The sequence below is a fragment of the Lissotriton helveticus genome, chromosome 7 (assembly GCF_964261635.1).
Source record: "Lissotriton helveticus chromosome 7, aLisHel1.1, whole genome shotgun sequence".
Lineage (NCBI taxonomy): Eukaryota > Metazoa > Chordata > Amphibia > Caudata > Salamandridae > Lissotriton > Lissotriton helveticus.
This window is the reverse complement of record NC_136068.1, coordinates 814,511,788-814,527,563: the sequence shown is the minus strand read 5'-3', so window position 1 is coordinate 814,527,563 and position 15,776 is coordinate 814,511,788. Positions and strand designations below refer to the sequence as shown.

General features: G+C 46.5%; 1 protein-coding gene across 1 annotated transcript in view; it reads left to right on the top strand.

Annotated features, from left to right (window-relative positions):
* Positions 1–15,776, top strand: part of CAMLG (calcium modulating ligand) — a 165,935-nt gene that overhangs the window by 53,701 nt on the left and 96,458 nt on the right. Inside the window, exon 2 of the mRNA XM_078653272.1 lies at positions 11,446–11,912. Coding sequence (XP_078509398.1) covers positions 11,681–11,912 — 232 coding nt within the window. The 5' untranslated portion in view covers positions 11,446–11,680. The remainder of the gene's footprint in view (positions 1–11,445; positions 11,913–15,776) is intronic.

Here is a 15,776-nt window from a genome sequence, read left to right as displayed (position 1 = left end):
ACTCACTACTCTGCACTCACTACTCTGCACTCACTACTCACTACTCTGCACTCACTACTCACTACTCTGCACTCACTACTCACTACTCTGCACTCACTACTCACTACTCTGCACTCACTACTCACTACTCTGCACTCACTACTCTGCACTCACTACTCTGCACTCACTACTCTGCACTCACTACTCTGCACTCACTACTCTGCACTCACTACTCTGCACTCACTACTCACTACTCTGCACTCACTACTCACTACTCTGCACTCACTACTCACTACTCTGCACTCACTACTCACTACTCTGCACTCACTACTCTGCACTCACTACTCAATACTCTGCACTCACTACTCTGCACTCACTAATCTGCACTCACTACTCTGCACTCACTACTCTGCACTCACTACTCACTACTCTGCACTCACTACTCACTACTCTGCACTCACTACTCTGCACTCACTACTCACTACTCTGCACTCACTACTCTGCACTCACTACTCACTACTCTGCACTCACTACTCACTACTCTGCACTCACTACTCACTACTCTGCACTCACTACTCACTACTCTGCACTCACTACTCTGCACTCACTACTCTGCACTCACTACTCTGCACTCACTACTCACTACTCTGCACTCACTACTCACTACTCTGCACTCACTACTCTGCACTCACTACTCTGCACTCACTACTCTGCACTCACTACTCACTACTCTGCACTCACTACTCACTACTCTGCACTCACTACTCACTACTCTGCACTCACTACTCTGCACTCACTACTCAATACTCTGCACTCACTACTCTGCACTCACTAATCTGCACTCACTACTCTGCACTCACTACTCTGCACTCACTACTCTGCACTCACTACTCTGCACTCACTACTCACTACTCTGCACTCACTACTCACTACTCTGCACTCACTACTCACTACTCTGCACTCACTACTCACTACTCTGCACTCACTACTCTGCACTCACTACTCTGCACTCACTACTCTGCACTCACTACTCACTACTCTGCACTCACTACTCACTACTCTGCACTCACTACTCACTACTCTGCACTCACTACTCTGCACTCACTACTCTGCGTTCACTACTCAATACTCTGCACTCACTACTCTGCACTCACTACTCTGCACTCACTACTCTGCACTCACTACTCTGCACTCACTACTCTGCACTCACTACTCTGCACTCACTACTCTGCACTCACTACTCTGCACTCACTACTCTGCACTCACTACTCTGCACTCACTCTGCACTCACTACTCTGCACTCACTCTGCACTCACTACTCTGCACTCACTACTCTGCACTCACTACTCTGCACTCACTACTCTGCACTCACTACTCTGCACTCACTACTCTGCACTCACTACTCTGCACTCACCACTCTGCACTCACTACTCACTACTCTGCACTCACTACTCACAACTCTGCACTCACTACTCTGCACTCACTACTCTGCACTCACTACTCACTACTCTGCACTCACTACTCTGCACTCTCTACTCACTACTCTGCACTCACTACTCACTACTCTGCACTCACTACTCTGCACTCACTACAGACTACTCTGCACTCACTACTCACTACTCTGCACTCACTACTCTGCACTCTCTACTCACTACTCTGCACTCTCTACTCACTACTCTGCACTCACTACTCTGCACTCACTACTCACTACTCTGCACTCACTACTCACTACTCACTACTCTCCACTCACTACTCTCCACTCACTACTCACTACTCTGCACTCACTACTCTGCACTCACTACTCTGCACTCACTACTCTGCACTCACTACTCACTACTCTGTACTCACTACTCACTACTCTGCACTCACTACTCTGCACTCACTACTCTGCACTCACTACTCACTACTCTGCACTCACTACTCACTACTCTGCACTCACTACTCTGCACTCACTACTCTGCACTCACTACTCACTACTCTGCACTCACTACTCTGCACTCACTACTCACTACTCTGCACTCACTACTCTGCACTCACTACTCACTACTCTGCACTCACTACTCACTACTCTGCACTCACTACTCACTACTCTGCACTCACTACTCACTACTCTGCACTCACTACTCACTACTCTGCACTCACTACTCTGCACTCACTACTCACTACTCTGCACGCACTCACTACTCACTACTCTGCACGCACTCACTACTCTGCACTCACTACTCACTACTCTGCACTCACTACTCACTACTCTGCACTCACTACTCACTACTCTGCACTCACTACTCACTACTCTGCACTCACTAATCTGCACTCACTAATCTGCACTCACTACTCTGCACTCACTACTCTGCACTCACTACTCTGCACTCACTACTCTGCACTCACTACTCTACACTCACTCTGCACTCACTACTCTGCACTCACTCTGCACTCACTACTCTGCACTCACTACTCTGCACTCACTACTCACTACTCTGCACTCACTACTCACTACTCTGCACGCACTCACTACTCACTACTCTGCACGCACTCACTACTCACTACTCTGCACGCACTCACTACTCTGCACTCACTACTCACTACTCTGCACTCACTACTCACTACTCTGCACTCACTACTCACTACTCTGCACTCACTACTCACTACTCTGCACTCACTACTCTGCACTCACTACTCTGCACTCACTACTCACTACTCTGCACTCACTACTCACTACTCTGCACTCACTGCTCACTACTCTGCACTCACTACTCACTACTCTGCACTCACTACTCTGCACTCACTACTCTGCACTCACTACTCTGCACTCACTACTCACTACTCTGCACTCACTACTCACTACTCTGCACTCACTACTCACTACTCTGCACTCACTACTCTGCACTCACTACTCTGCACTCACTACTCAATACTCTGCACTCACTACTCTGCACCCACTACTCTGCACTCACTGCTCTGCACTCACTGCTCTGCACTCACTGCTCTGCACTCACTGCTCTGCACTCACTGCTCTGCACTCACTGCTCTGCACTCACTACTCTGCACTCACTACTCTGCACTCACTCTGCACTCACTACTCTGCACTCACTCTGCACTCACTCTGCACTCACTCTGCACTCACTACTCTGCACTCACTACTCTGCACTCACTACTCTGCACTCACTACTCTGCACTCACTACTCTGCACTCACTACTCTGCACTCACTACTCACTACTCTGCACTCACTACTCTGCACTCACTACTCAATACTCTGCACTCACTACTCTGCACTCACTAATCTGCACTCACTACTCTGCACTCACTACTCTGCACTCACTACTCTGCACTCACTACTCTGCACTCACTACTCTGCACTCACTACTCTGCACTCACTCTGCACTCACTACTCTGCACTCACTCTGCACTCACTACTCTGCACTCACTCTGCACTCACTACTCTGCACTCACTCTGCACTCACTACTCTGCACTCACTACTCACTACTCTGCACTCACTACTCACTACTCTGCACGCACTCACTACTCACTACTCTGCACGCACTCACTACTCACTACTCTGCACTCTCTACTCACTACTCTGCACTCACTACTCTGCACTCTCTACTCACTACTCTGCACTCACTACTCTGCACTCTCTACTCACTACTCTGCACTCACTACTCACTACTCTGCACTCACTACTCTGCACTCACTACAGACTACTCTGCACTCTCTACTCACTACTCTGCACTCTCTACTCACTACTCTGCACTCACTACTCTGCACTCACTACTCACTACTCTGCACTCACTACTCACTACTCTGCACTCACTACTCACTACTCTGCACTCACTACTCACTACTCTCCACTCACTACTCACTACTCTGCACTCACTACTCTGCACTCACTACTCTGCACTCACTACTCACTACTCTGCACTCACTACTCACTACTCTGTACTCACTACTCACTACTCTGCACTCACTACTCACTACTCTGCACTCACTACTCTGCACTCACTACTCACTACTCTGCACTCACTACTCACTACTCTGCACTCACTACTCTGCACTCACTACTCACTACTCTGCACTCACTACTCACTACTCTGTACTCACTACTCTGCACTCACTACTCTGCACTCACTACTCACTACTCTGCACTCACTACTCACTACGCTGCACTCACTACTCCCTACTCTGCACTCACTACTCTGCACTCACTACTCTGCACTCACTACTCACTACTCTGCACTCACTACTCTGCACTCACTACTCACTACTCTGCACTCACTACTCTGCACTCACTACTCACTACTCTGCACTCACTACTCACTACTCTGCACTCACTACTCTGCACTCACTACTCACTACTCTGCACTCACTACTCTGCACTCACTACTCTGCACTCACTACTCACTACTCTGCACGCACTCACTACTCACTACTCTGCACGCACTCACTACTCTGCACTCACTACTCACTACTCTGCACTCACTACTCACTACTCTGCACTCACTACTCACTACTCTGCACTCTCTACTCTGCACTCACTACTCACTACTCTGCACTCACTACTCTGCACTCACTACTCACTACTCTGCACTCACTACTCACTACTCTGCACTCACTACTCTGCACTCACTACTCACTACTCTGCACTCACTACTCTGCACTCACTACTCACTACTCTGCACTCACTACTCACTACTCTGCACTCACTACTCTGCACTCACTACTCTGCACTCACTACTCTGCACTCACTACTCTGCACTCACTACTCTGCACTCACTACTCTGCACTCACTACTCACTACTCTGCACTCACTACTCTGCACTCACTACTCACTACTCTGCACTCACTACTCTGCACTCACTACTCTGCACTCACTACTCTGCACTCACTACTCTGCACTCACTACTCACTACTCTGCACTCACTACTCAATACTCTGCACTCACTACTCTGCACTCACTAATCTGCACTCACTACTCTGCACTCACTACTCTGCACTCACTACTCTGCACTCACTACTCACTACTCTGCACTCACTACTCTGCACTCACTACTCACTACTCTGCACTCCCTACTCACTACTCTGCACTCACTACTCACTACTCTGCACTCACTACTCTGCACTCACTACTCTGCACTCACTACTCACTACTCTGCACTCACTACTCACTACTCTGCACTCACTACTCACTACTCTGCACTCACTACTCACTACTCTGCACTCACTACTCTGCACTCACTACTCAATACTCTGCACTCACTACTCAATACTCTGCACTCACTACTCAATACTCTGCACTCACTACTCTGCACTTACTACTCTGCACTCACTACTCTGCACTCACTACTCTGCACTCACTACTCTGCACTCACTACTCTGCACTCACTACTCTGCACTCACTACTCTGCACTCACTCTGCACTCACTACTCTGCACTCACTCTGCACTCACTACTCTGCACTCACTACTCTGCACTCACTACTCTGCACTCACTACTCTGCACTCACTACTCTGCACTCACTACTCTGCACTCACTACTCTGCACTCACTACTCTGCACTCACCACTCTGCACTCACCACTCTGCACTCACTACTCACTACTCTGCACTCACTACTCACAACTCTGCACTCACTACTCACAACTCTGCACTCACTACTCTGCACTCACTACTCACTACTCTGCACTCACTACTCTGCACTCACTACTCTGCACTCTCTACTCACTACTCTGCACTCACTACTCACTACTATGCACTCACTGCTCTGCACTCACTACAGACTACTCTGCACTCACTACTCACTACTCTGCACTCACTACTCTGCACTCTCTACTCACTACTCTGCACTCTCTACTCACTACTCTGCACTCACTACTCACTACTCTGCACTCACTACTCACTACTCTCCACTCACTACTCACTACTCTCCACTCACTACTCACTACTCTCCACTCACTACTCACTACTCTGCACTCACTACTCTGCACTCACTACTCTGCACTCACTACTCTGCACTCACTACTCACTACTCTGCACTCACTACTCACTACTCTGTACTCACTACTCACTACTCTGCACTCACTACTCTGCACTCACTACTCACTACTCTGCACTCACTACTCTGCACTCACTACTCACTACTCTGCACTCACTACTCTGCACTCACTACTCTGCACTCACTACTCACTACTCTGCACTCACTACTCTGCACTCACTACTCACTACTCTGCACTCACTACTCTGCACTCACTACTCACTACTCTGCACTCACTACTCACTACTCTGCACTCACTACTCTGCACTCACTACTCACTACTCTGCACTCACTACTCACTACTCTGCACTCACTACTCTGCACTCACTACTCTGCACTCACTACTCTGCACTCACTACTCTGCACTCACTACTCTGCACTCACCACTCTGCACTCGCCACTCTGCACTCGCCACTCTGCACTCGCCACTCTGCACTCGCCACTCTGCACTCGCCACTCTGCACTCGCCACTCTGCACTCGCCACTCTGCACTCGCCACTCTGCACTCACCACTCTGCACTCACCACTCTGCACTCACCATTCACTACTCACCACTCACTACTCACTACTCACTACTCTGAAAGCAGGCAAGGCTACCGACTAATTTTACACTGGTCATGGTTAACACTCTTTTCTAGAAGAGAATAGACACGTTTATCTTGGTGGGTTGAATTTAAAAAACCACATGGTGCACCCTGGTGTCCAATAAAGAATAGGCGATCAGTAACGTGCACGCTCAGAGAGCAGACTGTACTGAATATTCTGTGTACATTCGCAGAATTCTTCAAAGCACATCTGGCATCATTCTTTGCTCCCGCCATTCCGGTACTTTACACTGCAAACAATCCCGCAAGTCCATGCAATTAGAGGACATAACATTCTGAAAAAGCACCTACCTCTCAGTGCCCTCACTGCGTGAAACTTCTCGATGCCGGCCAGGAAGAGAGAGCAGTGATCGGCACGCGCGGGGACGCTGGCGCCGTGAGCGCGACCGAATCCGCGCGTGGCCAGCTCTTGTCGCACCTCTCCCATTGAGAATGCTGGGCGCGTGCCCATCTCTTGTCTCCTTTTGTCGGCTTTGGAGACTGAAACGATTGCAATAGTTCTCTGCCGAGAACGCGCTTTCAGCGCGTCTCTAGTCCGAGACCTAAAAAGAAAAAGAAAATGTTTAATAAGACAAATGCTGAGTTTGAGAAAGAAAATAGATGCTTTAGGTGTAACAGTCCTGGGCATTGGGCTAATGACAAAACTTGTCCAGCTTTAAATATCACGTGCACATACTGTAAGAAAAAGGGGCATATGGTGAGTGCTTGTAGAATCAAAAATGCTAAAAAAAAGTGTTAGTGAGGTCTCTCATGATGATGACGATGTACAACATGATTTTGAGTGTGGACAAATTGTTGTTCAAGTTGGTGGTGATGGACCTTTAGACTTCATAATGGTGGAAAGTCATAAAACTAAAGTTCTCTTTGACTCTGGTGCAAAGAACACCATTATTTCCAATAAGTTTTTCTGTGAAAATTTGAAATCCAAGGTTAATTTATTGAAACCAGATATTCGACCTACTGCTTATGGGGGAGACCCCATAGAATTGAGTGGATATTTTGTAGGTTTATTTGAATATGAAAATCGTTTTACATCTGGCAAAGTTTGTCTCCAAAAAAGGGGATAGTATAATTAGTTGGTGGCACCAAAAGGATCTTGGGGTCATGCTTGATCCAAATAGCAATCCTCCTATTATTGTAAAAGAAATTCTTAAACCTGTGAAACAATCCACTATTTCACTGAATGATTCGTCTTTACAAACTCATTTAATGGAAGAATATCCTAATGTTTTTGAGGAAAGATTAGGATATCTTAAAGGTTATTCTCACAAGATAAAATTACATCCAGGATCCGGGCCTGTGTCCAGTAAAGTACGTGAAGTTCCCTTTACTGTCAGGGATGAAATGCTGAAGGAGCTAGAAAAGCTCAATTCTCAAGGAATCATCGAGGAGGTTGAAGGAACATCATGGTTGGCTCCGGTGGTGGCTGCCAGGAAGACTGATGGCTCCCTGAGATTGTGTGTGGACCTTAGACAACTAAATAAATGCGCACTAGTGGACAAATATCCCGTTCCTAACATTTCAGAAATTCTAAGCATGGTGCGTGGTGCGAGATTTTTTACCACTATTGATTTAAAGTCCGCATACCATCAGATTTTACTTGATGAGTTATCTAAAGATTTGACTGCTTTCGTAACCCCATTTGGTACCTTTAGATTTGTCAGGCTTCCGTTTGGTTTGATCTCTGCGGCGTCCGTGTTTCAACGGGTTATGGAAAAGGTACTAGTCAATATATCAGGAGTCTCTGTTTACCAGGATGATATCTTAGTGTATCGGTGTGATGAATCAGAACATACGAAGAGGGTTCGTAAAGTGCTGGACAGACTTGCCACTCACAATCTCACCATCAAGCGAGAAAAGTGTAAATTTGGTCTTAACAAGATTGATTACCTGGGGCACACCATTATTGCTGAAGGGGTGGTTCCAAAGGCTGATTTAGTCAACACCATTGCTAACTTGACTACACCCATCTCTAGAGAAAAGCTCATGCGATTTTTAGGGATGGCCGAATATTATAATAAATTTATAAAACATTTTGCAGAGGCAACCTTTAATATGAGGGGCTTATTAAAGAAAGGCTACATTTTTATGGAATGATTTGTGTGAGAAAGAATTTATTGAAATTAAAAGTAAGTTAAAAAGTACACCTAATCTTAGAGATTTTGACCCTAAAAAAATCTATTATTTCTACTGATGCCAGCCTGAAGGGTTTTGGTGCTGTTTTATACCAAGGAGGGATTTCTCCAGAAAACACTATTATGTTTATCTCAAGAAGTCTAAAAGGTGCTGAGTCTAGATACTCGGTCATTGAAAGGGAAGCTCTTGCGGTTTATTGGGCCATAAAAAAAACGGAAGACATTTCTATGGGGCACCTCATTTGTGGTTAGGACGGATCACAAACCTTTGTGTGAGGTACTAAATAACAAAGGTATGGATGCGATTTCTCCAAGAATCTCAAAATGGATTGTTGGATTACAAGTTACAACTTTATGATAAAATATGTTCCTGGTTCTGATAATTTTGTGGCAGACACTCTATCAAGGTTAGTCCCTGTCGCTGATTCTGAGGATTGTTCTGACTCAAACTTTCTTGATCCACAGGATTTTGTTTGTGAAATTGATTATAAAGTGATTTCACATGACAAATGGTTAGACGCATGCAAGGAGGATAAAGTCATTCAAGACATTTTCAAACTTATTCATGATGGTTGGAACAACAAAGATCAGTGTGATTCAGCTGTAAATGAATTTTGGAGTGTCAGGGATCAACTTTCTTGTTGTGATGGTTTACTTTTGATTGGTTCCACCTTTGTCTTTGAGGAATGAGTTACTGAACTTAGCCCATGAGGCACATCAAGGTATCTCGAAGACAAAGGAAAGAGTGCGTTCAAGTTATTGGTGGCCAGGATTAGATTTACAGATTGAACGTCTTGTTAGAGAATGTGTTCAATGCTCTTTAAGTGAGAAGAATTTAAAAATTAGAACTCAGCCCATGAAAAAGAGATCTCGCCCTAGTGGTCCATGGAAAGACATTGCACTTGATATTCTGGGAACCATACATGGTGAAGGTTCTGATACCTTTATCATTGTAGCTATGGATCCCTATTCTAGGTGGCCTGAAATCTGGTTTACTAAGAACATAAACACTAGTACTGTAATTGAATTTCCGAAATTACTCATTCCAAGGGAAGGGATTCCTGAAATGTTGCTCACTGACAATGGTGTTCAATTTGTCTCTAGTGAGATGGAGAGTTTTCTTGGTAATTGTGGTATTACTCATAAAAAATGTGTGTTATATCACCCTGAATCAAACGTTACTGTGGAGAGATTTAACAGGGTTTTGAAAGAGACAATATCGTTAGCCAAACAAAGTGGTCTCAACTGGAGAGATGAAGTTTCAAAAAGAGTGTGTGTATATCGTTTCGCTCCTCATTCTGTCACTGGTAAATCTCCTTTTCTGTTATTTCGAGGAAGACAACCTGACACCTTTCTTGAACCACCTTAGGTTAATAAATTTCTTTCTCTAAAAGGTGAGGTGTTAGACTCCTCTTCATGACAAGACAAGGAAGATCAAAAATGTCTAAAGAGCAAAGAATATTATGATTTGAGACATGCAGTAAAAATGACGAATGTTGTTGTTGGTGACTTTGTAAGGATAAAGAAACCAGGTTTCTGTGTCTCTGGTTCTAAATGTTCTAAACCCATTGAAGTTATTAAGGTGTTTGATAACGCTGTAAAAACATCTGATCACAGAATATGGAATTTGAATCGAGTTTCTGTGTGAAAGAAAATGTTAAACACCAACTCAAGGGTTGTTACTGACAAGACTATTCCTTCTGTACGTAGATCTTGTAGAAATACTCTTAGTCCTTCCTATTTACATGATTATATTACTTACATTTGTTTTTTTTTGTTTGCATAAAGAAAGGAGATATGTTGTAATGCTCCTTCATATTTATTTATTTCATGTACAGAAGTTCTTCTAGTGACATAGTTGTAGTTCTAGATTAGAATGGTTAGACTCTGGCTCTGGATTAGATTCCTTTGTATTGTATGACGAGCCTGCTGTCAGTTGGGTGGATGAGCTGTTTTACCTACTTGACTTCAAGAATAAATCCTACTTAAAGAAGATACATTTCCTGTGTCATCATTCTCAAGAAAGAACCTGCTTTTTAACACAGTGCTCAGAAATTGCTAAATAAAAAACATGATCTGTAAGAAATGTCTGCACAAGTCACTAGCAGGCAATGGGTCTTTTAGGTGAAACACATATTTTGCTGCATTTAAATCGGCATTATAATAAGACCACTACATTTTATATGCTTACCTGTGTCTTGAATAATATACAACAGGCCATGCAGTGCTTATACCAGCCTTCAGATAAGCCTGTCCAATGGAGGTAAGGTTTACCATGTACACTTCTCACTTAACTTCAACACTTATGTGAGGGTAGTTGTAATACTTAAACCTTCAACATGACAACCCTCTATACAACAGTGTGAGGTCTAGTGTTTAAAATGACTACGTCCTATATGACAACTACCTTAAGGGAATTGTATAAACGGACCATGTGGATGCGTTCATCCGGACCATGCCCTCAGAGCTAGGAAATATAATGGCCTTCATGGAATTATGTTGCGTTTTCTCATGGCACTGTGACTTTAACGTAAAAGTAGGAGAACAGTTTGTGCTGATATTAATGTAGTCAACATTTATATTTCTAGTGCAGTTTTAGTACCCTTTATTGAACAGGTTTTAAAATACTGTATTTACTTGTTAATACTACTCTTTGTAATTTAAGTATGTGAACTTAATCCGGTTCTTTTGTTTTCAGAACGTTTTCTGTATTTCTAGTTTGAGGAGTACATTTTCCAAAGAAAACTTCAAATCTCCGTTCCAAGAAGGCTTACCCATCAGTAAAGGCCAGTAGCACACGGATGGTGTGTCTCCTTTCTATTGCTCCAGTTGCAGCTGTGCATTGTGCACTCCCACGCTGCGCAGACAGTGCAGGTGCTGACTGAGAGGGGCGCAAAGCCGAACACACTGTGTCTGTCATCTCCCCTGTGACCATGGACTCCCAGGGCTGTCCGGATGTTTCAGAGGCCAGCGCTCCTGCGGCAGCATCAGCAGCCTCGAGCAGCACGCCCAGCATTGCCAACAGCGAGGCTTCCTGCTCTCCTGTTCCTGCGAGCACCATGTCTGCCTCCCAGAAAAGAGCTGAGGTACGCCGACGGAAGCTGCTGCTAAACTCCGAGGAGCGCATGAATCGGATCATGGGCTACAAGACTACGGCAGCCATGGGTGAGTAAGTGAACAAGGCCCTAAATACAGGGACACTTTTGTAGCCATCATTGTGTGAGAGTCAGTGGCTAGGGTGAGGGCATGGGACCTTCTTAAGCAAATGTTACAAGACCTTGTGAGGGTACCAGGTGTTGTGAATCAAGCTGGGCCTGCTAGCCCCAGTGTTTTTATCTGCTTAGGACAGGTAACAGCTTCTCTGCACAGGGCATGGGAAACTTGCCCACTTGTGGGTAGTTCTCAAAAAAGTGTGATACTACATGGCAGTGCGGATCCTTATCAATGTACCCACTGGAAAACTATATCACATATTCTGATCCTAAAATTCTGTAAGATGATGATCTTAATCATACCAGCTCATTATAGAATCGTATGACTTGGATGGAACCTTATACATTTGTCAAGTCCATAAACACACATATTAGTGCTCTACAATATTAAGCCCTGATGAAGTTTTAAATGTAATTGGAACGAAACACGATGGCTGGATGTTGTTATAATTCGTATTTAAGAAGAGAAAGAGTAAACATATTGTTTTTATTATATACACTGAATGCTTATTTAGACTACGCATTTTCTTACTGTGCACCTCTGAATTAGTTATCATCTCTGTAAACTTCTGGACAGTGGTACTGAACAACGGCAGGTACCGGATGAATAGTGCACAGGAGTATACTATTTGTTTACACTCTGATTGAGTTGCAGTCATCTCAGTGCGCCGTATACAAAACTTTGTTAGGAATGTGCCGCTCTTATAGAGGTAAACTCAAGGAGATGTTGAAAGTGTAATGTGAGAAAAACATAATTGCGTGGCTCGAAATATCACGTTGGTTCTCTCCTGTTGTTATGTTGATTAAGGGTTCAGCAGACCTGTAACTTTCTATTGATGTACGCAGCCCTAATGTGGGGGGGACAGTAATCCGTTGCTAAACCTACACAAAATGGTTTATTTTTGGGCGTCAGTATTTTTCAAAGTTGACTTAATTAACTCATATCATCAAGTAATGCGAGAAGATGGGTCTTAAGTTTTTACCTATATTCGTAACACCTGAGGAAATGTTTTGTTGCTGCTGAATGCCATTTGGTTCAGTCAGTACTGCATCTTTTTTCAGACACTGAGATTGTCTCCATAAGGAGGAGATCCACAACTAAAAATGTTAGTGCTGTGCAGTAGGCCAGAAGCAAGTGTAATGAGGAAGAGGGGTGTGGGTGTGTGTGTGTGCGCGCAGAGGTTAGAGCATGAGGAGTAGCTCAATGACCATTGGAGACACACATCACCCTAAAGTTTTATTTGTGGATATCTTGGAATTCCTGGTATGATTGGAAAACTTAAAACCAAAGGAATGACTACACATAGATGTGGTTACTAGCTGGGAAGAAAATGTACTCCTGCTGTAGAAAAATGGACACATTAATTATGTCTGAGAAATCTAGACTATGACATAACATTTGGAGATTCTCACCACCCTAACAGAGAGCGAGCCTGCATGCTTCTACCTGAGGAACTCCATAGGGATGAACCAAAGATTAGCTGAGTAAGACCCACTTAGAAAGGGTCAGGGCAGGGATTTGGAGGGCATGTATCAAATGTAGTGATTGGAAGTGCCCCAGGAATACTCGAGAAGAGATATCACTTTACAGGAAAGTAAAAAGAAATAGACACATTTGCAGCAGTGCACTGTGCTGCAGGGGAAATGTGGAAAGGCTTGAGAATGTATCTAGAAAGACTAGAATAAATGCATTAACCTAGCTGGAAGCCAAAGGACATAACCGGAGATATTTGGTGAGTACTGAGAGTTTCGACAGGTACACCTTGTTGGACAGGCCTCGTAGCCGGGCCGTCCCCCCTCCGCACAACAGGGCCCGGACCCCGGCTCTCCCTGGAACCCCAGCAAGAGCCACCCCGGCAACCCCCCGAGGTAACCCCCAACCCGTCCACAACGGGACTCCAGCTCCTGAACCCTCCCGTACCGGCTGGCCCTGGTCCCCGTCAGCACCATGGCCCCGGACCGGCAGCCATCTTTGGACACTACAGCACGAGGCCACGTGGCCTCGACTCGACCCCAACCCTGGGCCTGGCCAGGCCCCGACATCGAGGCACCAACCTCCACACAGGAGGTAAAGAGACCACTTGGCAGGTCAATGAAAGAAGGAGGCGTCAACGGCTCTCCTCCGCCAGGTGTCGATCACCCCCGGCCTCCCTGGGGGCTGGCTCCACCCCCCTGCTGGGTGTCGGGACTCCCTCATTCCGGACCTCCCGACCCCCGAGGGTCCGGACATCAAAGGGGACCAGACCTATAACTGGGGCAGCCCCAGACCAGGAAGGAGTGGTATCCTGGAGTCGAGAGACACCGAGAAGAACTCATCCTTGACGGACTGCTGGTGCTGCCGCAGCCCTGCCCTGTGAACCCTTCGTCTTGGCCTGCTGGCGCTGCCGCGGCCCTTTGCCTCGTGAAACCATCATCTTGGCCTGCTGGCGCTGCCGCGGCCCTCTGCCTCGTGAAACCATCATCTTGGCCTGCTGGCGCTGCCGCGGCCCTCCGCCTCGTGAAACCAACATCTTGGCCTGCTGGCGCTGCCGCGGCCCTCTGCAACGTGAACCATCATCTTGGCCTGCTGGCACTGCCGCGGCCCTCTGCAACGTGAACCATCGCCTCGGCCTGCTGGCACTGCCGCGGCCCCTTCGTTGTGGACCTTCCTCCTAGCCGGCTGGCGCTGCCGCGGCCCGACCTTGCAGACTCCTAAGCTCGAGGATTGTGAGCTTCCCTCCTGCCACCCCCTGTACCGATCCGGTACCAAGACTGTCCCGCTACCCCCTTTTCCCTACAGAGACTAGAATTGAGAGGACCCTCGAGTCCTGAATCTCCTGTACCGCTGATAACCTTGCCGCAAGAACCCTATATAAAGAGTGTTGATCTCATCCTTGTGTGGTGTCTATCTGTGGGGAGGGAAGTGACTTGTCTGTACGATCGCCAGAGACGGCCCTCATCGGAGGCCTCTCCCCCAGTATTCGGCCGACCTAACATTGGTGGCCAGCGGCGCGATCCGAACCTACGCATAATCGTACAGAGAGTCACTCGCCCCACGACACACAACCACCATGACAACCAAAGAGAGCGGAACAACGGAAAAATTCCAGATGGAAAAGCTAAAAGAATACAACCACAGAGAACTGAAACAATTTTGCATAGAATTAGGTATTTCAACCACAGGACTGAGCACGAAAGAGGACTTCAAACGAGCCCTGGAATCTTGGGCGGAGACGGGTACGACCGTACCCCAAACACGAAGCCACGAGACACCCGAAACAAGCCCCACGCCGACGGAAGAAAGAAGATCGGGTCTCTCCCCAGAAGAGGTCCGGGAACGGGAAAAAAGCAGGCTCCATGAATTAGAACTGGCACGACTTCGCTTAGATGGAGAGCTCAAATTGGCGGAACAAAAAATAACGTTGGAACACTTATGGCTCCGAGAGGAGCGAGAAGAGAAACAAAGGCAGAGAGAGCTAGAAGAGAAGAAGCTAGCCTACGAACATGAGCGCAACCTCAAAGAACTAGAGATTCGGAAGCAGAACAAGGAGCTCGGGGTCCCCGAGCGCACGAACACTCCTGCCCCTACAGACCCCAAGGTCCACATACCCAAAGATGTCCTCAGAGAGTACTACAAGAACGATGATATCCAGCAATGGTTCAAAGCGTACGAGGTAGCCATGACCTCCCACCGGATTCCCCGGAGCGACTGGGGAGCCGGGTTATGGGGGAGGTTCGTCAACGAAGGGCGAGACGCCCTGCTGCAACTCCCGGACCATCTGATGACATCCTACGACCACATGAAAGCCGCCCTCCTCACTCGATACAGACTCACACC